Genomic DNA, 27,188 nt, shown 5'->3' on the forward strand with positions numbered 1-27,188 from the left:
GCACTGTTCAGCACACGCAGCTTCCAGCAATGTTCCCAGCCATCCTCCTCACTTGACTGGCCATGGCTGACACAGAGCTGACCCAAAGCTCTGTGGTTCATCAAGAGAGATGCAAATCAGCCAAGCCCCAGGGAGAGAAGTTTTCTGCATTTATCTCCTGTCCCCCCAGGTTACATCACATTCTGCCTCTGAGGCATGTGTGTCTCCTTGGATATCTTCTGACAAATCTTTCAAAAAGCCTCTGCAAGGCTCCCTGCTCCATCCCTGGCCAAAATTGGGGTTGGACTAACACCACAAGGGATGCTGTGAACACAAATGTCACTTAGTGAGGCAGCAGCACTCCTCAAGCCCAGTGACCATGCCAGGCTCCTCTACAAATAATTTCAAAGGACCATCACAGAGTTATATCCTGCCCTCTGACAAAACCAGGCCCAAAATAAAAGTTCCTCTCCTGCCAGGGAAGCCTTACAGCGCCCTGAAACCCTCACAAAAGAAGAGGGAGACACCAGATCTTCTGTGGCACCAAAATTCCAGCTTTATGTTTTCTTCAAAATCAGGAGCCTCTCATAAAAATGAAGCCCCCAAAAACATTTGTGCTGTAATAGCACTAACATAAAAGGGGCAGAGGTGGGACTATTGTAATATTGATGAAGTGTAAAGAAACAGTGAAATCCAAATCTCAGGGAAAAAAAAAAGCTAGGTCTTTTCTATGCTTTGACTGGACAAATCTTTTCTTCTGGTCAACTGAACTACTTTGAAATCATACATATGCCTTAAATCTGTGCTTTACACAAGTTTAAAACTGCCTTTGAAAACTTTGTTTCCTAGACATTGAACTCAACACCCTGAGCCTAAGCAGGTGAAGTTGGCAGCAAAAAAACCACACTGAGCAATTTTTAATTAGCTTCAACTTAGTAGCCACAAACTAGACAAGAAGCAATTTCAGAGTTAAGAAGAAGAATTTCAGAAGCAATTTCTTCAGTTAGAGCTGAAGAATGAGGACTGACAGTATATCTTTTGGAGTTAAAATGAAATATTTGATGTGGTTCAAACATTTTTTGAGATGCAGTTTTTTTAAAAGATGACATTCAAACCGCAAGACTTTTTACCCCATTACAATAAAAGATACACTTTTCTTCAGCTGCTCTGTTAAACTCATAACACACATTTTCAAGTTTGGGGGAAAATCCAAATCCAACACTGAGGCTTCAGTATGGTTTCTTCTTGCTAAACTAAAAATAGTAAATAAGAAACGCATCCTGACTTTAGCTGCCTACAACACTGCTTTTAAAAATATTCATAATGACTATGTGCTTCTGGATTTGAACAGAAAATTTGTCTCTGCCACTGACTGGAAAATATCTTGCTGCACCTATGACTTACACAGGTACCAGTTTGTTTCAGATGCACTTAATTGAGGATTAATTTCTTTCTTATGGATTTTTCTTATATGCACACATCCCCACATGAATATATATATATATATTCACATGAATTTATTATTATATGTAAACAGATATTTATTTTTGCTTTATACATATGTAAAATATATTATCAGAGAACCTGGTTAAAACTCAGTGCAGCCCCAAACCTCTCTCAATGTTTCTTATGAGCCTCTCTGCATTTATCTCTAGGATTTGTGATCATCCTCACCTGAAGCTCCTCTATTTTCACCTCCCATTTCTGTTCCTGGCATGATTTGGCTGGCACCTCTGACACTTGAACAGCTCTGTTCCTGTATGTCCTTTTTTGATTTTTGGGACAACATTAATCTCACCTAACTTCAAATATCTAAGGCAGAGAGATTTATGCTGATCACTGTCAGCTCCCACTACAGTCAGTGAAGAGAACCAGTCCCTCCTAGAGACCCACCCCTCTGGCTGTCCATGTGCCACTGCCTCCCAGTGACAAGGCAAAGAGCCCTGGCTCAGGTGTCCTGGTTCAGATGCAAACATCCAAACTGGCGAGGTAAATTCCACTGTCTGTTTTAGATTTTTATTAATTCCCTGCTATTAATATGCTCAAGATCACAAAAATGTACATTTTCACAATTTATCACTTTCAGCTGGAACGCTTTTGTATTCCTAAACACAAATAATATGCAAATCATTAAAAACCCACTACAAAAATACATACTTAGTTATGGTATGTCTGTTTGTACCGAAACAAGAAAAAAATATAGACAAGTTTATTGATAACTGTAACTGTTACTGTTGATGCAAAATAGATAACAATACTCTACACTTAGGTATTATAACTTTTCCCCATGCAGAGCAGAACCAAATCTAAAATAAGAAAATTATTTCATTCAATGAAAAACTTTCTTTTAATAAATAGAAGTACTTGCTATGCAGGTTTTGATGAGATGAAATTATTACAGCTATCAAGCCTTCTTAATTAAAATCTACAAATCATTCAACAAAACTGAACTCAAACTTTCAGGAAACAAAACAGCTACAATACAGAACTCAGGTATTTGTATTTATAAATATATATATATATATACAGATATACACACAAATAAAAGGAGCATAAGGGATAAAATAGCTTTTCTTTACACAAAGGACTCCAAGCATTACCATGAAGATACTTCATGCAACTGCTTTGGCTCCTGCAGGCCTTGTTCTCATTTTTGCTACTGGCTAGCATTTTATTCTGCAGGTTTAATAAAACCTGCCTGTCCCTCTATATCTCTAGGATAAGGAAAGGAGAGGCTTTGTTTCTTAATAAATCCCACCCTCTTCAATACAACAATCAGCCTGTGTCATTGTAAGCTTTTCACAAATATTTTGAGAGATCTAATACCTCTTCAACTTAAGGACCCTTATTTTGAAATAATCAAAACACACTGATTCTTTTAGAAAACAGAACTGAGCAAAATGTTCCATGTAGGAAGATAAATCTCATTTACTTGTCCTGGACAGACTTCTTCAAGCAGAGGTCTAAATTAAAGACAGCAATCTTAGGCAAGGAGATTAATACATAATCAGAGGATAAAACATATATGCAACACTACTGAATTCACATAATGCATAAAAAATTAGTATTTTCTGAAAATGCAGTGTTTTGACCTGTATTCCATGCACAGCTTTCTCAGATGAATTGCAAAGGAAATTTTGGCAGGTAATGTTGAAATCAGCCCTTAAAGGATTTACAAGTTGACCAAAGCCGTATGCAGCCACTGGCTGTGGCTCTGTTGTGTGTTACCCATTAATGCTGCCCTTTTTACCTTGGAGAAAGTGATGCACTTTACTCACTTTGCAGGAGATCTTCCACTCATCTGGCACAGTACTCCTGTGTGTTGATTTTTCCCCCTGTGTAACAGTTCTTCTCCTTCAGGGAGCACCACTGGGTGCAGACAGCTCCGCTTCCCAAGTCTGAAATTAAGTGCAACCTGCTGCTGCTTGCTCTGCCCATCCCTGGAGAGGGGTGCTCTGGCAACAAGGGAAGCCAAGTGGATTTGAAGCAGCCATGCAGAGGCCTCAGTTTATATCCTCCCATGTCAATGCAAGTTAAATAGCATGGAATATAAACTGTGGGACCCAGGGATTTCCTTTCTTCTGTGAGTCATCCTCCCTAGCTAGAGACAGACAGGAGTAGGGAAAGGCAGTCATTGCTTTAGGCACTTGAGTTTAACCCATCCACAGATGTCAGAGTAAACCCCTTAGGCTAGCAACGGAAAACCCACCATAACCTTTGCCTTCATTGTCACGCAGTCAATTTTTTTTTGTCTGACAGCCTTCAAACATCACAATTTTTTGCCCCAGACAGTATAGCAATATATTTTATGATTTTTATGGCTGACTGATGGTGAACTGAGCTGCAATGGGAAAGCAAAATGTTTACACAATAAGCCCATAAACCATTTTGTAATCATTAATGAGCATTCTTAAGATTTAACTGCTGCTGATTAGAAACCTAATTCACTGGAACTGGTGAATTCATTATACTATACAAAGGAAAAAAAAAGTCACTGGTCCTTCACGTTCTGAAAAGGGGGATGTGATAGTAGCGGTCATCCTCAGTCAGGAGAGAAATCTCATTCCATTCCCTTCGGTATTCATCCGGATAATTTACTTGAAATTCCTCAGTATTAAACCTATGCAGTCTGTAAACTCGTATCTTCACTTCAAGTAAGTATCCAAGAAGAAACAGTTCAACCTAGAAATGCAAGAAATCTGTAAAACATTTATTTCTAGGCTTCAAAAACAAAACTGAAGATAATCCAAGTTAAGGCAAGTCATTTAGCTTCAAAATAGCAGACAAGGAATAAAAGGGGCCCTTTTCCTAGTGGAGTAAGAACATTAAAAGTTTGAGGGCATTCCCAACAGCACTTCCACTTCTCTTTTGCATGTAGAAACATTCATCCTCCACCTGACACCACCCATAACCTGCTCCCAAGCCAGCTCACACAGCTGACTGAGGAGCAAGAAAGGAATAGCTGTTTCAAAGACTGATACACCCTGAAAAAATGGGAAGCCTGCCACCTTGTGATCACTTGCTACATATGGAAAACATTACAGCGAAAGGAAAAAGTTTCTTGGTACTTCACATATATGAAACTGGAGAACTGGCATCTTCATTGATACTTCTTGCAGTGGATTGCTTAAGCAGGAAAAAAAAGGTTTGGGAAAAGTTCATATCCTTGGGCATAGCTAGACAGAGCAGAACTTGCCCGGTTATAATCAAACTGCTCCTAAATGTGACTGCATCACGTAACAATTGACTTGATAACTGAAATTAATTATAAAAAATAATTTCAGCCATCGGAAAGTGAAACCATTTGCAGAGTGGCAGTGCAGAGTTTATATGTCAGCACTGAATTTCCCACTAATTATAAAACAGGAAACAAAAACCTTAACATATAAAGGTGAGTAGTAGAGTTCTTATTACCTACTCTTAATAGACATTAGAAGTCATGAGAACCAAAGGGCGGGAAGAAAAGAGAGTGATGCTACAGGATTTGGCATAGTGGAACAGATAAGAAAAGCAAAACAACTGGTCAAAACAGCATCATCTAAAACTATTTTATATATCAAAGTTATTATTGTTCCAAACTATGTCTTACTGATAACCTGTAGCATTTATTTTTGGTCCACTCTTACTGCAGTTTTTTTTTTTTTCCCGGAAGATAAATGGCTATCCTCAGTCCACTTCGCCACATCTCAAAGAAAAGAAATGGGCCAGCTATCATGGATGATGTATAATATAATCACCCAATCACTACAAAGATGGAGTAAGTTTTGTGGTTTTTCATCTATATCCTTACCTGGTCTAAGCAAATAGAGTCACCTATGGAGTTCAGATGATTCATCATGAAGCTCAGAGGGTCAGATGAAGAGTCACGAGCAAAGAGAAGGCTAAAAAGGTTGTGTACGGGTTCATCCCTGCTCTTTATCTGCTCATAGGCTTCGACAACTTCATAGAGCATGATGAATTTTATGGCCTCATATAGTTTATATTCCTTGCTTTCATCAGAAAACAGTGTATTACACATACTTCCTCTTTCTTCATGATTTCTTGTAGCACTTATTTCAGCCCACTGGAAAGCACACAGAAGAAGAATATCATCAAAATTATTAAGAATTCTATTTAACACAAAAGATGGCAAAACAGGAACAGAAACCTGGTCTATGTGTAAAGCAGCTATTAATCAACAGAGCCCAGGCACAATAGCATTTGCAGGCAGCAGCCCCCAGTCTGATCAAGGTCAATGGTTTGAGGTACAACAAGGGCAAGTGCCGGGCCCTGCCTGGGTGACGACAACCCCAGGCAGTGCTGTAGGCTGGGGGCAGAGTGGCCGGAAAGTGGATGAGCAGAAAAGAGTGTAAAAGTGGGGGTGCTGGTCAACAGCAGCTGAACATGTGCCAGCGTGTGCCCAAGTGGCCAAGAAGGCCAACGGCATCCTGGCCTGCAGCAATAATAGTGTGGCCAGCAGGAGCAGGGCAGTGATTGTCCCCCTGCACTCAGCACTGGTGAAGTCACACCTCAAATCCTGTGTTCATTTTTTGTCCCTTACTATGAGGAGGACATTGAGGTGCTGGAGTGTGTCCAGAGAAGGGCAGCAGAGCTGGTAAAGGATCTGGAACACAAGTCTGATGAGGAGCAGCTGAGGGAGCTGGGGGTGTTTAGCCTGGAGGATACAAGGCTGAAGGGGAAATCTTATCACACTCTACAACAACCTAAAAGGAGGGTGTAGCCAGGTAGGGGGGGTTGGTCTTTTCTCCCAACTAACATGTCACAGAACAAGAGGAAAAGGCCTGAAGTTTTGCCAGGGGAGATTTGGATTGGATACTAGGAGAAAATTCTTCATCAAAAGGGTCGTCAAGCATTGGAACAGGCAGTCCAGGGAAGTGGTTGAGTCACTCTCCCTGGAGATATTTAGAAGTGTAAATATAGCACTTGTGGACACAGTTTAGTGCTGGGTTAATGGCTGGACTTGATGATCTTAAAGGTCTTTTCCAAACAAAATGATTCTATGATGATGGAGCTGGGAAAGGCAGCAAAGAACCCTGTTAGTAAAAATAGGTAAAAATCCATCTAACTGGCCAAACACCATCTTTATTAAAAAAAAAAAAAAATGCAGGGAGCTATACCTTATGCCCAGTAATAGCATAAGACATCCCAGAGTTGCTTTGAAACAATCCGTTTGTTAATTGTAAGGATTTATTCATTCTTTTAACTTGAAACTTTTTTCTTAAAAATGCAGATTAAATGCTTTGTGCACTAACATCAGCTAAAAGAGCTACAACAAGCTAAAAATGAAAAGCCAAATAACCCAACACTGAGAAATGCAAAGAGCAACCAGAACAAAATGATAAGTGCACATAACAACTACCAGGCTCATCTCAAGAAGATGCAGCTGTCACTTTGGCACAGCAAGGGTGCAGGCAAGGGACCAAATAATCTATTTTAATCCCCTCCTTTTCTTTCTAACACTTTGTTTCTAGAGCTTAAATTAGTCTGTTTGGGTTTTTTGTTTGTTTGTTTTTTTAATTAACAATTACTATCACTGTAGATGTGCAGAAACCCCAGAGGAGCTCAAGAAAGGTGCAAGGTCTTGACAGGCTAACTCTTTATCTCTCCTTCAGAAGGCTTTGGGGCTACTAAATCTCCCCAAGTTTTAAATATGACTTATATTAAATAAGAATATTATAATATAATTCTTATATTAAGTAAGAATTATAGTCCTGGGTTGGGGATGATGGCAATCTGGCAATGCTGAGCAGAGGGGGCTGACAGGCCTTTGCAATCAAGTGCAAGCTTACGGAGAGAGATTATAGCAAAAATGGATAATTAAAACATTTAATGGGGACAGAAGCAAAGAAAATACAATCATTTTAGAACAAAATGCACTGTTTGTTTGCTCCTTTCCAGATGGAGAGGGAATCTAGAAGCATCTCATACAGCATGTTTACTTTTAATCAAAATTATGAGATACTTCAGGAGCCACTTGATGGCAAAGACTAGCTGTGGAGATGGCGGCCTCCCTAACTTGCAGGGAACTCCTGAGTACTTGGCCTAGTGGATCACCAAAACTTGGATTCCCCTGCAGGAGAGGTGATGGCCTTCCCAGCAACTCAGCAGTCTGAACCTGGAAGGGAGGCTGGCTGCCCCAAAAATTTGCAACCCGGAGAAATTCCTTAACTCTGTATGAACCCATTTCTCAAGGCTTTTATTCCTCCCAACCATTTCCCAGATACTCACGTTTGTCTTTAAGGCCTCCATACATTTGCGCAACTTCCCAAAAGCATTGGGACCCGTGTATCTTTCTGGCCCAAAACTGTATTGCTGAATCCAGTTACAACCTTGAGAATACAAAAGCTTTTCAGGGAGCTGGGAAAAAAACAAAAGGCAAGCTAATCATAACCATAACAAGAAGCAGAGTATAAGGTTATATAAACTTGTCGACATACAATTTACAATGTGGTTCTAGCAGCTGTTTGTACAGTTCGAACAACAAAGTAAATGGACCTCACAATTCAAATCCTTCTGTGCAGCAGGATCCATTTAACTGCCAAGTCCTTAAGAAACTCTTAAACCAGGGCCAGCCAAAAAAAAAAAAAGAAGATGAAAAGATGCTCTCAGCAAAATATATAACCCACCCTCTGGAAAAGCTGGATACTTCCAAATTCAATGAGGTATTTAGGAATACAGACACCTTCCAGTCTGTGCACACATCTCTACAGGCAAAAGCTACAGATCTCACTTCCCTGACACTATCTCCTGCCAAAGCTCCTGGAGTTCAGGGCAGGATACCTGCTGCTCCAGCAACACAGCAGCTCCCAAGTGAGCCACTGAACTTTCCATGGATGTGGATGGGGAGGATACAAATAACCTGTTGTGTTAAGGGAGTGACATCTAGCAGGGTAGCAGTAACATTCATCCATACACTTTTACTTTTTTTTTTTTTTTTTTCATCATTTAGACTCATGTTCACATTGGTATATTTAGATTAGGGGCAGTTTTTCAATTAAATGTAGTTCAATGGGTTTGAAAAACTTCTCTTTGAATTCTGATAATGATTCTCCACTTCAACAGCCAGCATACCACTTTTCACACGGAACAAAGCTTCCTTCTGCTGTGCATGGATAGCTAAAATGTGTTCATTTAGGAAATGAATTTTACCTTCAATATATCTCTTTCCTTCATCCACGAAGGAAAAGGAATGCCTTGGCTGAAAATCTGAAAAAGCACTGCTCTTACTACACTGTAGTTGTCCCTCTTGACTTGTCTCAGGTATTTGATATGACAGCTCCTAAACAATTCTTCATATGCCTAGAAAGAGACCAAGAAAAATAAGCAATAAAAAAGAAAAATAAGCAATATTAAACTTTGGAAAAAAACCCATGTTGTTTGAAGTCCAATTCCAAACTACTCATAAGAGGGAGCCAGAGAAACAAGAGAGTATATTTTTAGGATTTATATACACAGAAATGTTAAACACCATGTTTTTGTAAACACCTTAGACTGGCGCTGCCCATTAAGAGTGATTCTGCATTCCTTCCAAAACCAGGAACTCGTTCAAGTCTCTGCACTGTCGCTACTGTAAACATTCACATGGTCAAGCAAATTAGAGCAGATCAGCACAGATTTAACCTCAGCCATTTCAACAATTTGCACTGACATGTGAGATGCAGCAGCAAAAGGGCAGGAACGAGTATCTGGAGAAAACTCCTTTTGGCAAAAAACATCTCCTTACATTGATCTGAATCCATTGTGAAACACTGACCTGAGGCAGAGCAGATCTGGCAGCTCCGTGCTGAAGTGGACGGCCCTTGGTCCAGCTACAGACTGCATTACCACAGGCTGCCATCTGAGCCCTTGTTGAGACAATTCTGAGCAATAAACTGCCAGAGAATTAGGAGAGGACTCTACAAGTCCCACAGGCTGCTCCATCACTTCCAGTTTGCTTCCTGAAGGGGGCAGCAGGATGGCCTCAATTCCTCATCCTCTGTTTATCTTGGTCACTCCCTCACCCCATCCCACCACCACTTCTCGGCTGCACTCTGTCCCCTTACCCTTACCGTATCAGCTGAGATAGTGAGCCAATTAAACTCTTTCTGCTAAGGGACTTTCCTGCTGCTTCAGCAAGCTTGAGGGCCTCAGAGAAGCCTCTTTTTAGATGACCTGCTTAATCAGCTCACCACCTAGGTGTACCACATCCAAAAGAGGACAGGAGCCAGCACAAAAGAGGGAGAGGGACTGCTTAGCTAGGACAAAGAGAGAATGAGGGAGAGACAAGACAAACATGGGGACAGTTCCTTTTGGGGACAGCAAGCATGATATGCTGGATCTCACAAGACCTCATCCTAAAATGTACTCCTTACCATGGCAACTTCTACATGATGTAACCAGACATCCACTGACTGCTCCATATACAGGGGTCTCCTTTTCAGGTCCAGAAGTCTCATAGATTTTCTGAAAGGCTTTTTAACCAGTATGGGCTTGCAAATTTATTAGAAGTTTTGCTATCTTTTGTTACTTGCTCCTCCAAATAGTTTTTGGCCTTGTGTGTTGTTCTGTGAACTCTTGGCACTGCTGTGTTCCTGTATTTAATGTGGCAAAACTGGATCTTTTCCCTGTTCATCACTTGAACGCAATTCCAGCTTTTTGGAAACTATCTTCTTTTATCCACAACCCCTTTATGCTGTTGTTGTTTATCTGTTCCAGCTGTTCATTCTTTAAGTCCTTCTTGGTATGCATTTGCTCTGAGATTCCAATACCATGACCTAAAGCCAATAAATGTCAAATACACCAGTGCAGTTGAACTGCCTGCCTTGCCAGCAGCGCCCTGTGCAGGGGAAGACACTGGCACAGAAGCACCTGGGCTGGGGCACAGAGCTGGAGCAGAAGGACTGCCCAAAGGCATGGGATGGCCACCATCCAGCACCAGAGCTCCCTGCCTGCTGGGCAGCACCCAAGCTGGCACAGGTTAGATGCCAGCTTCTGCCCTGCCTGCCACCAGCTGCAGCTGATGATGCTGGAGAGGGAAAGGCTGCCAAGCATGGACCTTCAGAACTTGGAAGAGAAATGGATGTGGTGCTTCCTCCCTCCTTGCAGTAAGAGTTTTTACCTTAAATCAAAGGCTGGCCAAGTGACAGCGCCTAAGACCACACTATTTGGGCTTTAGCACTGGGGATGATTTTTTCTGTTAGGGTTACTGGTGCTAGAAGAGGGAATTTAGAAAAAAACTGATCTACATTTTGACCTGCACTGCTGCACTCTATTTAGACCCCTGTTCATGCTGTCAATTTTGCTTTTCGTTTGACTAGCCAGTGCAGCAGGCTTTGATTAGCTGCTGCAGCTGTTTGCGCTGAGAGTGCTACTCCTTTCCCAGGTGCTAGCTCTTCCCTGTCCTAATATAGAGATTAAAATTTAACTCTTACCTCCCTCATCTGTTTGGCCTGCTTTGTTTCTCCTTTCCATTCTCTTGCACTATAACCAAGTAGATCAACTTCTGGCAGCACACTGAGATTCCCTAAATTGAGATTGATTCACAGATTAGTTAGGTTCCGCTGTTCTGCATCTAAAGGGAAGTTGTGACGGTCATTAATGACTGTGGAGTGACAACACAAAGCTTACTTATGAGCTGCCTCTGAAGGTAGTTGCTCCACCTGAAACATAGATGATAGAGCAGGTGTCAACGAGGAGGTGCTGAAGGTCAGTATTTACTGAAATAAGCGACAGTGTGGAAGATTAAAGTCTGCATAAAAAACCTACCGTTTCAGCAGCTGTGCAAAAAAGCTGTATAGCCTTCTACAATACCAAAAAAGAGCAGCGAGGAAGGACATGCTTAACATTAGCTGCACTTTCACTTTTTGCCACATGAGACACAGGGATTCCTTGCTGGCTGTTTTCCAGGACCACACCTCATGCCTTCCTAAAATAGGGATCAAAAGAGAGAGAGGAAAAATCTTATCACTATTTTGAAGTACTTGTTTCTGTTTGTTTTCTTGCAGAAAGAAAGATCATCTAAACATGGTATCACTTCAAATGAAACACAAAACATGACATGTAAAAGATTAATATATTCTACTTAATACACATAATTTATATACTTAGTTTTTCAAGTTTCTAGGGGCTTGGGTGCACATAGTTCATATTTCCACACTTTCCTGCACACAGTGAAGGCTACATATGTAGTTACAATGGAGTCACAGGAAGACTGGTATCAAACGCACTGCTCAGTTACAAAAAAAACCCAAAAATGTTCTTTTTTTTTTACTTCAGGATGTGCTGATCTAGACACCTGTACTGCCATTATTTTGTCTGTAAGCCATGGCTTTACAGACCAGGGGTTCATAGGACTTGTAGTCAACAAATGGGCCATATAAGGCAGTATTAGCTGACTAAGCATCATATGACTGCCTGGGGAATTAAAGGAATGTTCCTGCCTCAATTTGGGCAACTTTAAGGTCAATTTAAAACTCCAGAGAAAGATCCTCCCCAGGGATTTGGTAGAAAGCTCAGGAGATCATCGCAGAGGGGGTACATGCTCACTTTACAGACATAAACAAGGACGACATTCTGTTGCTCCCCTAGCATTACAGACAAGGTTAGGGAAGGTTATGGTTGTCTGTTGTTGATCAAAAGACCTACAAGTGAGAGAGGGCCTGGAGACTGAACAGTTGACAAAGGCAGTATCTGCTCCCTAAGTGAGAAATTTGTCCTCTGGAAGACATTCGAAGATAGGAAATTCCCAGAGCTCATGATGAACAGCTGCTCTGTTATTAACTTATTTATTGATTTAGTACAAAACCTTAAAAGAACTCAACTTTTTATAGAGGCATCCACAGAGACGGTTGAAAAGATCCTTCTCCAGAGAGTCTACAGAGGGGATAACTCATTCCACATAGTTTTATGTCAGCTGAACTTCTGCCCCTCCTGGCTTTAACAGGAAATTTAAGAGGGGCTTAAGTTTTCCAAGTAAGTTAAGCCCATGCACTGTGGACAGCAATCCAGTCAAAGAGTTATGTATCAATTCCAACCTTAGCAACAAGATAAACAGTGATGCACTCATTTTTATGAGCACTGTTGCATATATACAGAGCACTGATGATACTTGGCCTTTCCCAATATTCTGTTGTTTGAAGAAGTTTTATTACAAGATTTTGTATGCAAGTCATCTGGTGGTGAGACACAAACCTTGTCTCTCCCGTGAACCAAAGGCAGGTTAAGAGCTGTAAACAAAAAGATGTCCATAAATTTTAAGTAATCAGAGGTGGGGTTGGGGTGCTAGTTCTGAAGCTCCAGAAAATTCTAGTTTAATACTAATGCCTTTTAACAGACAACAAAACATCAGCTGTAAGGTTTGGAAATGGAAAACTTCATAGAAAAACCAGACACCCCCACTTACAGCTCACACGCACATATAAACACACTCCCACTTCCTCCTGAGGGACACTGGCAGGCACATTCTCAATAAGCACACAGACTTCTGCCTAGAGAAATGACAATCCCAGCAGAATCAAGCTACTGCAATTTTTTCTCTCTCTTCTTTAGGATAAAGGCATCAGCGTTGGAAAAAAAACTCAGTGGGCTTTGAATATCTGAATCTTCTGTCCACTGGGATGGAATGTGATGGCTCACAGATGTTCAGCCCATGGATCAGTGGGTATTCTGGATTTACACCGTTGTATGCAAACCAATGATGATTGAAATTAACACCAGTTTAAATATACAATATCAAAAGAAAGTTGAAGCAGACTTAAATTTCATTACGTAAAAGGACTGTGTGGTCCACTCCCACATTTGATTTTGAACAAACTGGCTCTATAAAAAAATCAAGAGCTAGTCCATCTGTTAAAACTACATACTTTGCATTATGGAGAACCAAGAAATACACGTGAATGCAAAATTTCTTCCCTTACTCCTTTTTACAGGCAGAAAGATGACAGCTCTGCATCAGTTCTTAAACTAAATCAAGCAATCTTTTGAAAAAGTTTTTGATGGTAATAATCCTGAAAAAAACCTCAGGCTACTGGAGTTCAACAATCTCTCTTTCAATGCCTATGGTTAAAGGTGCTTGAGCAACTGCTCTTCAAGGAGTGCTGGGAAGCACAGGGTTACTGGTTTCCATCAGAAACACAAATGAATGTCAGAAAACACAAGACAACCAAATAATGCTTGCCCATTTTTATTCAATATGGGTATTTTCCTAGTAGAAAGCCTAATGGGCAATGGAAAAACCTGCAAACAAGTGATTTTGAGTATTTTTGCTACACTTGTATTGCAGCATACCTTGGACTTCATGAACTTTCCCTCCTGTCATGGGAAAGCTGCTGTTCAAACAGCACTCTGTGATTCAGTTAATACTTTCAGTGCTTATGTCACACTTAGAAATTAATTACACTTTTTATTCAAGTAAATGACATTTAGAAGTAGCAGTTGGATCACAAAGTGCTGCTGGTAAAAATACATCATGAGCATAAATTAAAGAAGGCAGCAGCTTAAAATAGATCTTGCCACCTCCATCCCTGCACCTTTCAGAAGTCTTCAGAAACCAACGAGCAATTAAATTAATAACACATTAGAGGGGGGAGTAAAATAAACCCACAGATTTTTAAACCAAATCAATTCCCTGGGATATGTGCACAATTTGTCCTGCTCCTCAGGAGGCAGTGACAGAAGCAGTTGGTGCTGTGACCAGCTGCTGGGCTTCCACCTTCTTGAAGACTGACTGCGAGCATCAGCATGACAGGGAGGCCTGACTCTTCTGCCATGCAGGAATTTGGAAGAACAGAGGCTGAACAGTACTGGAGTCGATCAGGAGCTGATAGCAGTGTTTATCTTACAGAGCAAGTAGTACACCATGTTTTCTTTTCATGCCACATCGGCTTCCTGCTAGTACCAAGCATTAAGCTTTTATCCCCTGCAAAGTCAGTAGGAGAGACACACAGAAGAAAAAAACAAAACCAGAAAGAGCCAGAAAAAAAGATAAGTAAGAGATGTCTGCAGCATATGTTTCATTCTCAAGTAACTCAGGAAGAATCACTAAAGGATTTGCTTCACATTTGACTCCCTCACAACTTTTTTGGAGGCTGCCACCTTAAAGACACATAATTGATGAAATGCAAAATGTCAGAAATGAGCTTGGGAACTAGCAGACAGCACTGTATGCATTACTGAATATTCCAGCATGTCTGATGGAGCAATTACCCTTTACTGTTTTTTCTCCATACCATTAACAAGGGCATCATAAAGATAACAGAGCATCTTCCAAAATTAAAACCTGACAGAATGATTCATTTTTGGGACATTCCTCTTCACAATCTTTTTGGTACTGAAAGCAGAACGTAGCACTTGTCACCATAAAGTGGCCAGGTTTCATACTCCCATCAAAAAATCATGTTCCTAGTTTCCAAAAGCAGGTATATCCTCATTCAAAGAGGGGGGCAGAATGTGGGACACCTCTGTGTCAGACGCTGCCCACACCTGAACCACTCCTTCTCCCTCCTCTGTTGGATGCAGAGCTGGGAAGGGAGACCCCTCAACTGAGACATGCAAAGCTTGGCACGGAGGTCCAAGTCCGCCTGTGTTCAAGGTATGCATGCAGCTCTCTTCAAGTTGTTGCACATTGCTATTTTTCAGATAATACACCAGCAGCACCAAGGTGTGTTACAGAAAAGGTAAGTCCCTCTTTTAAGGGAAAACAAACAAACTTACCCTCATAGAGCAGACTCAAGCATGATGCACATGTGTACACAGACCTCAACTGAATGAACCAAGAGGGAGACACAGAAAAATTATTAATTATACAAATTCAATACCTACAAAAATTACATCACATTCGACTTAAGAAGAGAGAAATATGCCTTTTTAAGTGGTGCCAAGAGATCATAAACGGAGACATCAAAGAATTTATTATTAGCACCACACACAAAAAAAAAAAAGAAACCTGAAAAGAGATCAAACACATACCAAGATACGTGAAAAGCACTGCTTAATTCAATAACTATTTCATTACAAACCCCATCTTTTACAGAGTAAAGCAATGTCAACTTGTTGAGCAATATTCACGTGTTCTAACAAACAGGAAAGACGAGGATCTCTCCTTGGTATAATAAGGAAAAGAAAATAATTTACAGACAAAGATGGTAATCATCAGTGACTTATCAAAAGTTCAGCCATGTCTGCTGAACAGATACCTTCTAACCAAAAAACACTGCTGAAAAAAAAGAGAATGCCAGCCCCAAACCACAAGTAGAATCACACAATTATCTAGAAAACAGAATAGTTTTGGTAACGCTGAGGCCCATCACTTGCAAGAAAGGTTTTATTTACCCTACTCTTCTGCATAGGGCTTTCCCAAGTGCCCTCTCAGCTCCCTCAGTCTTTTTTTTTTTTTTTCAGAAAAATATAGAGAATATAGAGCTGGCAGCCTTCTTCAGTCTCCTCGATCATCAACAGGAACTGCTGGTGTTAATGTATGTATCTATCCAGTTGTGACACAACTTAATCCTACTGTGCAGCAACAACCATAATGTGTTCTTACCTACTGGGTGATTATCTAAAATATACCCTACTAGAACTACCTTTACAAAACCAATTTCAGCTATATAATCAAGATATTAATGCATGGTTTAGCCTGCACATACCACTTTCTCTCTACAAATGTGAATTAAATGCCTATGAGAACAAAAGGAAAGTTCAGTTCTTCATTTCCTGTACAATTCAGCTTCCTTTTTAAGGCACAGTGTGCTTCATCCAAGATGAATAATGCTTAGCCCTGCTTCCATTTAAGTAAGAAAAAGCATGACAGAAGCCTTCTGAGAATTTACAGTCCAGAATACTGAACGAGAAACACATGAAAAGCATTTCATGCCATTAAAAAAACATGAATTTCTCTAAAACTCTTATTCCTATTTTAAAAAAATGAAAAAAATAAAATAACCTCCTTTTAAAGAAGAAGCTTCTGAAATCTCTGCTACTGGCTTTTTTCTTAATGTGGAAAAAAATCTGTTCCCATTCAGAATTGCTATTTAATGCCTGCACATTTCAAACAGAACTTACGTAAATGCACTAAATCTATTATTTGAAAGAAGCCCACTCTAAGAATTCTTATTCTGCCTGCTGCAGAGTTTTATGTTGAGTCACCCCTATTGACACTCATAGTTATTTCACAATTCTCAAAATTCTTTTCTTTTTTTCTTTTTCCGCCATGCTGAATCCAAACTGACAGAATAAAGGAAATACTTTCCTCCTGAACATCTTAAGTATAAATACCTTGGGTTTTTTATGTTGATATGTGTAGATAACTGAAACCTGGTTAGGGGGAAAAAAGAAGTCTTACTTAGCAATAACAGTAATTTTCCTCCTCCCGATTTTTAAATCTTGTTTGCTAGACAGCAAAAGACTTGCACCAACCACCCCACCTTCCAAGGATGCACAGTAATTAGGTGGCTGGGGATACCACAGGCAGCATTCCCCCAGTCTCTCCAGGTAGAGGACCAGGGGCAGCTGCCCCACTCCTGGGGTTTCCCAGTGCAGGAAGTGCCCCTGGCTCTGCCTGGATGCTTTGTAAGCACACGACACAGGACAGTCCAAGGAGTTTTAAGCTATCTGTTGACAAAAAGTTATCCCAACTGATATCCAGGAAAACAGCAGGATCAAGTAACCCATGACGGACAAAAAAAATCAACTCTTCTGAGCTTGTTTACTGTCCAAGGAGAAAGCCAGTCCCATCTCACCAAACTACATCCATGTTGCTTATCATTTCCATCTCTGTACTGGGTCTGACTGCTGCACCCCAGACAGATTTTGTGTCTGTCTTCAGAGCATGGCCCTCTCCTGAGTGTACTCGATTCTGTGTGCAGACAGTGCAGAGCTGTGCATTTTTCACATGGATTAGTAATTACATACAATTTATGATTCATAATCACAAATGATTCATATCTCCTGGTGGTGCACCAGATCACAAAGCCCGTGCTTCCTCAGCAGGTATGTGCAGAGGTTATTCCAGCAGTGTTTTACTTGTGTCTTGCCCTCTTTTCCAGATCGACTGGAAGCACAAAGCAAGGCCAAAGAAAGCGAAGTATCAAAGCCATCACTCTGAATGCAAATGGCAGAAATTGGTCTTGCATCTCTTCCCCTCTGCCTCTCAGTGTCCAGTCTGACGAAAGCCAAAATTTCAGCTTTATTCTGCAGAGTTCATGGTACTTGTATGGAAGTAGCTGGAGTGTTTAAACCCCACTCTCTCTTCATCATCTCAAGGGCAGCACTTCCAAACTGGCATATTTTAATTAGCTCAAGCACACAGGAGTCCTCTACCTTTTTGTGAGAGTGCATTACCAGGCACTTCTGGCCTAAAACATTACACAAAAAAAAAAGCATACTAAAAGGTAAAACTGACTGCATCAAGATAGTAACTGAAATTTAAGTTATCACTGAGGGTAATACCAAAGTCAGAGCCAACAGAAACATTTCATAAAATGCGATTCAAGAACTCAGAATATTCTGTGCAAGAGCTTTCTACTTATAAAAGCACATTAGCAGTATTAGCATTATCGTGCATAATAATATCACTGTCATTATTGTCATTGCTAATGCACAGTTGGTATTTTTACAGACATTTGGATGCAACAGAAGTTTCAAGCGAAGCACTCCAGACATCAATTGCAGGGATCAATAGATTACAGATACCTGACACCTCTGCATTTGCTCAAACGGCCTAAAAACCAGACACTTACGTGGCAAGGACTAAGTAAAATATTAATCATGCACTCCTGTAAAATACAGTTAAGTGTGACCTTGCATATTGACCTCTTTTTGAGGGGATGGCACTTGGCAGAGGCACGACTTACTTTCACTTGTAAAGTAAGAAAATGAAATACAGGGTCCTGGATAGTTTCTGCCATGGAACCCAGCAGTATAATTTTTAAAGTTCTTCATTTATATGAAACCCCCTATTTTTTTAAGGCCTTGGCCTCTGGCAAGAATGTGACAGCTGAAATTCACGTGTAGGAAATGACCCAAAATGAAACCACAATTGAAGGACAATAAGCATATCTCCAAGCTGCTCACAGACAAGCCCCTGGCATGGTGCTGTGCTCAGAGCAAAACTGGGACAAATGGGTAGGGCTTCTCTTTGTAGTACAGATAGACCTGAACCAAGCATTTAAGTTTGCAAAAGACTGATTTTGCACAAACTTGGCAACTAAAACCTTCCTTCCTGACCATTCAAGGGAGGCAATTTTGCCCTCCACTGTGGTGAGACCCCACCTGCAGTACTGCATCCAGCTCTGGGACTCCCAGCATGAGAAGGATGTGGACCTAATAGTGCAAGATCCATGGAGGAGGCCATGAAGATGATCAGAGGGATGAAGCACCTCTCTTATGAGAGCAGACTAAAAGAGCTGGTTTTTCTTTCAGCCTGGAAGGCTCCTAGAAAACCTTGTAGCACCTTCCAGTACCTAAAGGGGCCTACAGGAAAGATGGAGATGGACTTTGTAAAAAGGAATTTAGTGACAGAACAAGGGGTGATGGCTTTAGATGGAAAGAGGGCAGGCTTAGCTTAGATATTAGGTAGAAAGTCTTCACTGTGAGGCTGGTGAGACACTGGGACAGTCTGCTCAAAGAAGCAGTGGATGTCCCACACCGTAAAGTGTTTAAGGCCAGGTTGGATGAAGTTCTGAGCAACCTGGTCTAGTGAAAGGTGCCCTTGTGCATGGCAGGGGGTTGGAACCAGATGGACTGCAAGGTCCCTTCCAACCCAAACCATTCTGTGGTTTCCTGGTGGCAGCTGACCTTCAGGCAGTGCCAAGCACCTTGCCTTGATGCTGCTTTGCTGCACAGATACAAGGACAGACTTGATGATGGTCAAAGCCTCACGGACACTACATCATATCAAGGCACTAGTTTGATGCTAAGGTACACATTTCTCACTTTCATAGCATCATTTCCCCAGCATGACTACCCTGCCCTGGAAACATAAATGCTGAACACTTCAAATATGTGCAAAACCTCAGCAACATATTATGTATGGACAAGGCACCTGAGATGGTGTCCTGCTGAAGAAGAACTAGCAAAAGAATCAGAGACTCAGCATATATTGCCACATCTTGCCACACCTTTAACCCTCCACCATCACAGAATATGGCTCAAGTAAGATAACATGCCTTCTGCTCAGTCTACAGCATTCTCCTCAAAAAAAAAAATTGTTGAAAGAAAAGTGCCGGCAATAAAAGTTGCCTTGCTTGACACATCTCTCTGCACAGGTACATAGTGACATGGGGACAGGAGCTAGAGACGCACATTTCCTCCCTCTGTCAGGAGCTTCCTGCATGTCCCCATAGGCTACAGAGAAATCCCAAGCACTCCAGTCTGGATCTTGAGGATGCCAAACATGCATAATGTGCAGAGCAGTGAAAAAAGAGGAAGAAGCTACAAGCACAGTGTAAGGCTGAAAAGAAACCAAAAGATGCTGACTTCAAAACTTCTCAGAAAATTAATGAAGAAAGCTGTAGAAGTTTTGAAGTATTTTACAATGTTTGCCTTCACTGGAGCCCTCTCAAGAAGTGGACAGTAGTCCCCTTATTTCCTTTTTGTTCTCATTTATGCTGGGACACAACTCTCATAGATTTTTTGTTATCCTTTTATGTTATCAGGCAACAGATAGTCCAATCATGAGTAATATTGTCCATGGGGAAAAAATCAAACTTTTAAACAAACCAAATTTTGTAATATAAAACTCTTAACACCTCAGAATTGATACAAGATCCCTAGCAACAAAACTGCCAGTGACTGCTTTTACATTGCTGCAGCTGAAGAAGTGGAACTCCTGTTTTCTATCATGAAACTCCAACCTTTTCACTAATAGGTAGCTGTTTCTCTGTCTTTCTGCAAGGTACAGCACTGTAGTCTGATCCAGAGCACTGCAACCATGCACTGAGGAACTGGCATCTGCTATGCTGGCAATCCCAGCAGTGCAGCACAGGGGCAGAGCTCCCTGTTGCTGCTACACGCGGGCACCAGGCCAGCTGCATCAGCCCAGGAGTGAGGAAAAGATGCCATTTGGCCTCCCCAAATTCCATCAAAGCAGAAAACAGATCCTGAAGTGATTCAGGGCCAGATGTCAGACAACAACTCAGATTAGTGTTTCACTTTAAGAGTACTATAACTCTTTTAGAAGTCAGACTGCCATCAAATGCCATTAGAATATGACTTAGGCAGCCCAAAGGTAATTAAAAAAAATAATTTCACAGCCTAAAACAAGAGGAGATTAAGAAGCTCCTTAAGGTAAACCTTATGCCATTCTAATCACAACCAGATTTAGTTAGGCAAGTGTAATGAAAGCAGTGTAATTATATTAACTTTTGACTCCTGAGCACTGGTTATTCCCTGTGTTTTTAAAACAAGTCAATTATAACCATAATCGTCTCTCCTAGGACAGTTTGGCACCATGACTCCCACAGTTCAGCTGCGTGGGGTCAGGAGGTTTAGCAGAAGTATTTCTGAAATCTCAAACGCATTTGCCTGCGTAGTCATGCAAGATCAAACATTTTCAAACATTAAGCTCAAGAAAAACTGCATACATTTTTGAAAAACCCTTTCATGTTTGTTGTCTGATCCTTGGTAGATAAGACATGAAGATTCATCTGGAAACTGTAGCTAAGAAACAAGGTGGACAGAAAGTCTTGATGCTGAATGGGAAAGAACACCACCTAAGCAGGCAACATGTTCCAAACAGTTAAACAAAGTGAAAAAAACTCTTATATCCAAAAACGGCAAATCTCAAACTACAAAAATTAAGTTTTTTAACATTCCAAATACAGATACTTTTCCATAAAAGCACTTAGATTTAAATGCTGACCAGCATTTTCATGCTGTTTCTCCCCTCCAAAATCACTTCTAACATCCTTCACCTGGTAGTGTTTTATAGAGATAGGAAAATGGCATATTTTCCTCCTACCATAAGGAGACCCCTCAGTTTCTAATCAAATTATTTGTCCACTAGCAAAGAAATGAAATTCTTAAAGAAACACACTTCAGTGACTACGAAGAAGCTTTCTTAGCTTGTCATTACTTCCTGTTTCATATATTTTGCCTCTTTGTTTCACCACTTGCTGAAACTGGAGCGGGCCAGAGGACGGAAGTGGGAATAACGGCACTTGCGCGTTATTAGCAATGGAGCAGGTAGCACCGTGCTAGCTTAAACTCACCCACTAAATACCACAGAAATCTGGTTCTTTCTCCACTGCAAAAATGAAAGCATAAGCTGCATGCAATTTGTACAGCTCCTCCAAAGAGAAAACAAGCTGGTTTAGTAAGAAAGGCAGTGCAAAGTGAGGACAGGATGAGTAACCATCAAAGCAGAAACGTACCACAGAATGTACAGCAGAAAAGCGAGCTGGTAGGGCACGATGTCCTCAGTCTAAATGAACACTTCTCAGTGACATAAGAGATCACAGGATCATTTAGGTTGAAAAAGGCCTTTGAAATCAAGCCTAACTGTTAACCCAGCACTACCAAGCCCCCCGCTAACCATGTCCCCAAGTGCCACATCTACATGTCTAATAAATATCTCCAGGGATGGTGACTCAACCACTTCCCTGGGCAGCCTGTTCTGATGCCTGAACGCCATTTCAGCAACGAAATTTTCCCTGATACCTAATCTAAATCTCTCCTGGTATGACTTGTTACTTGAGAATAGACTGACCCCTACCTGGCTACAAACTCCTTTAGGTAGTTGTAGAGAGCAAAAACGTCAACCCTGACCCTCCTTCTCTCCAGGCTAAAAAACCCCAGTTCCCTCTGCTGCTCCTCATGGGACTTGGGCTGCAGACCCTTCACAACCTCTGCTGCCCTTCTCTGGACATACTCCTGCCCCTCAATGTCTTTGCTGTAGAGAAGGACCCAGAACTGGACACACGATTTGAGGTGTGCCCTCAGCAGTGCTGAGCGCAGTTGGACAATCCCTGCCGTGGTCCAGCTGGCCACACTGTTGCTGACACAGACCAGGATGCCCTTGGCTTTCTTGGCCACCTGGGCACACGCTGGATGATGTTCGGCCATTCCTGACACCGAGGACCACCTGCAGCCGGCCCCTTCCTGGGTCCTTCTGAACCATACCTGCATTTATGAGCCCCTTTTCCCTAAACCTTCACCTTTGTGACGGGAATACAAGCCAGTCTGCAACACGTAAATTCATACTGCACACAGTAAGGAAAGAAACCCACAAAAAAATTACCGCCCCCGAACCCAAGAGCCAAAGCCCGGCCGAACGCCCGAGCTGAAAGCGGCGCACGCTGCTGTTTTACAGCCGCGATCCCCACGCATGTGGGCGCTAATTCCGCACTCGGGACACAGCAGTTCCCCAGGGCAGCTCAGCCCCGTGGCGCTCCCGGCACTTCCCCTCACGCCCGCGGCCCCCGGCCCCACACGGGCGGGGGGCACAGCCGGGCGGTCCCGCCGGGATGGCCCGAGGAGCAGCTTTCCGGCTACCGCTACTCCTGGAAAACGGCCCCCGAAGAGCCAGGTGAAAAATAAAACGGGGGGAAAAAAATAAAGAAACAGCAAACGAAGCCAAACCCTCGCCGCGACTTTGGGGACCCTCCGAGACCGCCCACCAGCCCCGCCGCGCCTCACCCGCTCCGCCGCTCTCCTCCGGCGCCTCCCCGGGATCCAACCCGGCTACAAAGGCAGCGCCGGCACCGCCCGGGGCGGGGATCCCGCGGGGCCGCCCCGCTCCCGATCCCACCCGGCCGTGCCCGGGAACCGGGAAGGAGGGATCACCCCTGTCGCCGTCCCTTGGCCTGTCTCCCAGCGGAGTTCTCCATTTCCACAGCAACCCTTGCCGCTCCTCCGCCAGTGAGACACAGTTTGTGCTCGGGTGTCACACCGCGCTCTTTTACATTTTATTGCAGCATGGAATCGTGCCATGGTTTGGCCTGGAAAGGGCCCTAAAGATCATCTAGTTCCAACCTTCTGCCATGGGCAGGGATGCTTCCCACTAGACCAAGTTGCTGAAAGCCCCATCCAGCCTGGCACTGAGATCTTCCAGGGATGGGATTGCCTGAAACACTTCTAGGGATTCCAGCTCCTTGATTGGAGACCAACACCATCATAATCTGTTTGAAATACAGCCATTAAATGTAAACACAACTTAATAACTTTGAAGTTATTGGTTGTATTTCGTTTTTTCCCCGTCATTAAATGTTGATTTCCTCACCAATTCACTATTTTACAAGATGGCGTGCATTCATCCACAAAGAAATTCCCCTTTGCCAAGTGCCTTCCTTTATAACAGACTTTCATGTGTCATTTCTCCCAGAGGTATGTAGAGAATTTGCATAGACTGGTATACTTTCTTTTCTGGTTAGACATTAAAGAATAGTATTCTTCCATCTCATTAAGAACTTTGCAGGAAAAACAGAAAGGAACTGTGATGGTCCTTACAAAGATTTAAATCTTTTACAGAGTTACAAGCAGTTTGCTCTGCAAAACAGAGCAAAGACAAACTTACAGAGCCAAGACAAACTTACACAGTCTTCTGTTATTGGATTTTGTTTGGGTTTGTGGTTTTTTTTCCCTAAAATACCACAAGATATTAAAGTGGTTGAAGATCAAGACTTTTCATGAAACACTGAAGAGATTTGTATCGCTTGGCATGAATATCAGATTATTTCTCCCTTTATCTCAGTTAATCTGGGCAAGGAACAAAATAGGCAAAAACCTGCTAAATATTGGTGTGCCAAGCATTCACTTAGTTGCACTTGCAGAAAGTCATAGACATATTTATCTAAGTAAAAGAAAATCTAGGCTTAAAACCCAGCTAAAAATAGCAAAAGTAAACAGTTGACTTAAGAGGCCTAAAGCTGTCAGTTGTGTTAGTAGCACTGTGTGCTGCTCCATCAAAAAATCCATTTGGAAAAAAAAATTTCCTTGGTGCCACCTCTTGCCTCTCCACAGCACCAGTTACCTGGTACTTTCCGTCTGGACTACAGATTGTGTTTAATGTCGCTGTGTCTCAGGAGCTGCAGCTGAGAGAGATGCTGCCACAATATAGCTCACATGGCATTCACCTTGGCAAAGGCTTGAGCGTGGCTGGAACATATTTATTTTATTTCCACATCTTGTCTGCAGTTATCACATCCTTCAGCTTCCCTTTCCAACTTTTTTCTTGCCTTGGCCAGGCCAATGTTGGTGGCAGAAGATGGTTTAGCATTGCAGCTAAATCCAGGTTTGCCTCTTTCTACCTTCTCTTAACCTGTCTTAAGATCTTAGGATTTAATTGGTGATTTATTTGTGCAGGCAGGCTTGAAAGTGAATGTTTATCTGGCTGCTGACTCATCAGAGGAGAGAGATGAAATGTATGGTACAATGTTTACAGATCAAGCCCTGTATCAGTGAGTCCTTCCCACTTCACAGCTCTCTGCTCTCTCCTCCATGCATTTGCAATTTGGAGCATGGCCTTGAGCCTCTATGCATGGGAATAAGCCCTGGGACAATCAATCAATCAATCAGTCAATCAGACATCACTTACCTGAAACCTCTTGAGAGACTTTTTAAACTAACACTGTCCATAGTGCCTTTTCTTTCTCCTTAAGCTCTTTCTGGACCTCTTCCCTGAGTCAAGAAGAACTCTCTAGGACCTTTTTCCATTTGCAGGCTTTGGCAGGAAAATGTTGTCTCTCCTCCTTATGAGTGAGATGGGACAGCCTTTACCTGCCTCCCTCCTTGGTGTTGGATACATACACCACTGTAAGACTGAGCCAGGTAACACACAACCCTCCTGCACTTTTGGGCTGGTCTGTGTGTACTGTTCCTGTTAGGATGTGGGTTAGGATAATCCTGGAGAGAGCAAGCAAGATCCAGATCTGGGCTGGGATCAACAGCAGAAATGGAAATAGCAGCTAACTGGAAGGGTGTTTCTTTAACAGACTCTGCAGAATTGGAAACATGCTGCTACAAAGGTTCAGGAAGCTTCAGAAAATGTCAACTTCTCCAAAATATTTCAGAGAATCATAGAATGTTAAGGGCTGGAAGGGGCCTTCAAAAATCATCTAGTCCCACTGCCCCTGCCAGGGATGGGGCATCCACAGCCTTCCTGGGCAACCTGTTCCAGTGTCTCACCACCCTCACAGTAAAGAATTTTTCCCTAATGTCTAACCTAAATATCCCCTCTTTCAGTTTGAGTCCAATACCCCTTGTCCTATCACTGTAGTTCCTGACAAAGAGTCCCTCTCCAGCTTCCCTATAGGCTCCCTTCAGATACAGGAAGGTTGCTATGAGGTCTGCGCACAATCTCCTTTTCTCCAGGCTGAACAACCCCAACTTTCTCAGTCTGTCTTCCTAGAGGTGCTCCAGTGCTCTTATCCACTTCATGGTCCTTCTCTGGACCTGCTCCAACAGAACAGTGTAGGGAGACAGAAAAGGCCTTACGCAGCCCATGCATTCAGTAGGTTTCAGCAGAAATAATGCATTCTCTGCTTTGCCTCTGACTAGGCAGCAGCTCTGCAGGAACAAGGGGACAGCTCCAGGGAGCTCAGACTGGAAGCAGCCTAAATTAGATTCTCTTCCTCCAGACTTCCCAGTCATGGCATTTTGCATATGTTTCTGATACTCAAACAAGGCTATATGCAGATGGAAAAGTTCTACTGCTTAGGGATATTAATGGCATTTTCTTCCTTTAGGGGAGTATTATGAACTTTCCCACAACATGAACCTCCAGGTTCTTCTGCAGGTCATGGCATTTCCAAGCTGCAGCCATGACTGTGTCTACCTCCCTCTGTTTGTACCCACGTGAGAGAGCATAGCAATTACAGCAAAAGCTTATACTGAAAGCCATTGCTAAACAAGTGTGAAGTAATTTTAACTGGGTGTGTTTAAACCCACAAATCATTAGCCAAAGCAATTGCTGTGCTCATCTGCAGGCGAGCAGCAGGATTATAATCATGGCACAAAGAATGTAAGCAATTCCAAACAAGTGCTGAGACAAAGGCAACAGCATCCAACCCAGTAAAAGTAGAAAGCCTAGGTGCAGAACTGGTGACAGCTTCCTCCTTCATTTTTTCAAGCCCATTTTTAACAGTCAAGAACCATTTCCTTATTTATTGTAACTTAGTACTACCATCAAGGTCAGGTAGTCTGACACAAAGGTTAAAGTAGTACCCATGCAGCTGCAATCAGCAGCACAGGATTTTCTCTAGCTGATCACCAGCTTGCTGACATGCCAAAATTTATAGCACAGCAGTATGAGCTTACCAACACTTCTCTCTGAGCTAATTCTGCTTCGCTTTTTGTGTTCGGTGAAGTGGTCTCTGTTCTTGCTGGCCCTTCTGTCATGTTGCCTCTGCATCTTTTCTCCAGAGTATCACCCCCAGTTGGATTTCTCTCCCCTGGTTGCTTTTTTTCTGGGGTTAGAAAAGGAGTCTCTACAGACTCAGCTTGTCTTCACAGATCAACAAGCTGTGAAAGGATCTGGCTTCCTGTTTCATTTCCGTTAAAGTCTTCAGAGTCACACAGGCTGTCTGTGCTTCTCCATATCCAAGCCACAAGAAAAAAAATGAGCATAACTCAGCTATTTATACAGGTCACATTGCTATGTCCCCCTGCATCTCCCAAGCTGTTGGAGGGATGGAGATCGCGGGGTGCTTTTCAGACTGTGATGTAGCACCCATACATGGCACTATCTCAGTGGTAATCCACAGAGAGTCACAGCTTCTTCTTTTCAGCTCCAATGCCAC

The 27,188-nt window shown here is 42.2% G+C and overlaps 1 protein-coding gene across 7 annotated transcripts; it reads right to left on the reverse strand.

The window, feature by feature from the left end:
- Positions 1-1,981: 1,981 nt before the first annotated feature.
- OTULINL (OTU deubiquitinase with linear linkage specificity like) lies at positions 1,982-26,913 on the reverse strand. Of its 7 annotated transcripts, XM_038129153.1 has the most exons (10): positions 23,089-23,152; positions 15,169-15,217; positions 12,649-12,683; positions 11,224-11,383; positions 11,086-11,117; positions 10,890-10,981; positions 8,629-8,778; positions 7,708-7,836; positions 5,270-5,542; positions 1,982-4,161 (listed from the first exon to the last, which is right to left on the reverse strand). In XM_038129153.1, exons 4-10 carry the CDS (start codon positions 11,328-11,330, stop codon positions 3,982-3,984), a joined length of 963 nt encoding a protein of 320 aa, XP_037985081.1. In that variant the 5' UTR covers positions 11,331-11,383; positions 12,649-12,683; positions 15,169-15,217; positions 23,089-23,152; the 3' UTR covers positions 1,982-3,981. The 7 variants fall into 7 exon arrangements, with proteins under 7 accessions (XP_037985081.1, XP_037985080.1, XP_037985086.1 ...); XM_038129152.1 differs by lacking the exons at positions 12,649-12,683; positions 15,169-15,217 and adding an exon at positions 26,707-26,841 and having other exon boundaries at positions 23,089-23,570; XM_038129158.1 differs by lacking the exons at positions 12,649-12,683; positions 23,089-23,152 and adding an exon at positions 26,707-26,787.
- Between the last annotated feature and the right edge of the window lie 275 nt (positions 26,914-27,188).

Source organism: Motacilla alba, chromosome 2, assembly GCF_015832195.1.
Source record: "Motacilla alba alba isolate MOTALB_02 chromosome 2, Motacilla_alba_V1.0_pri, whole genome shotgun sequence".
In the NCBI taxonomy this organism is placed as follows: domain Eukaryota; kingdom Metazoa; phylum Chordata; class Aves; order Passeriformes; family Motacillidae; genus Motacilla; species Motacilla alba.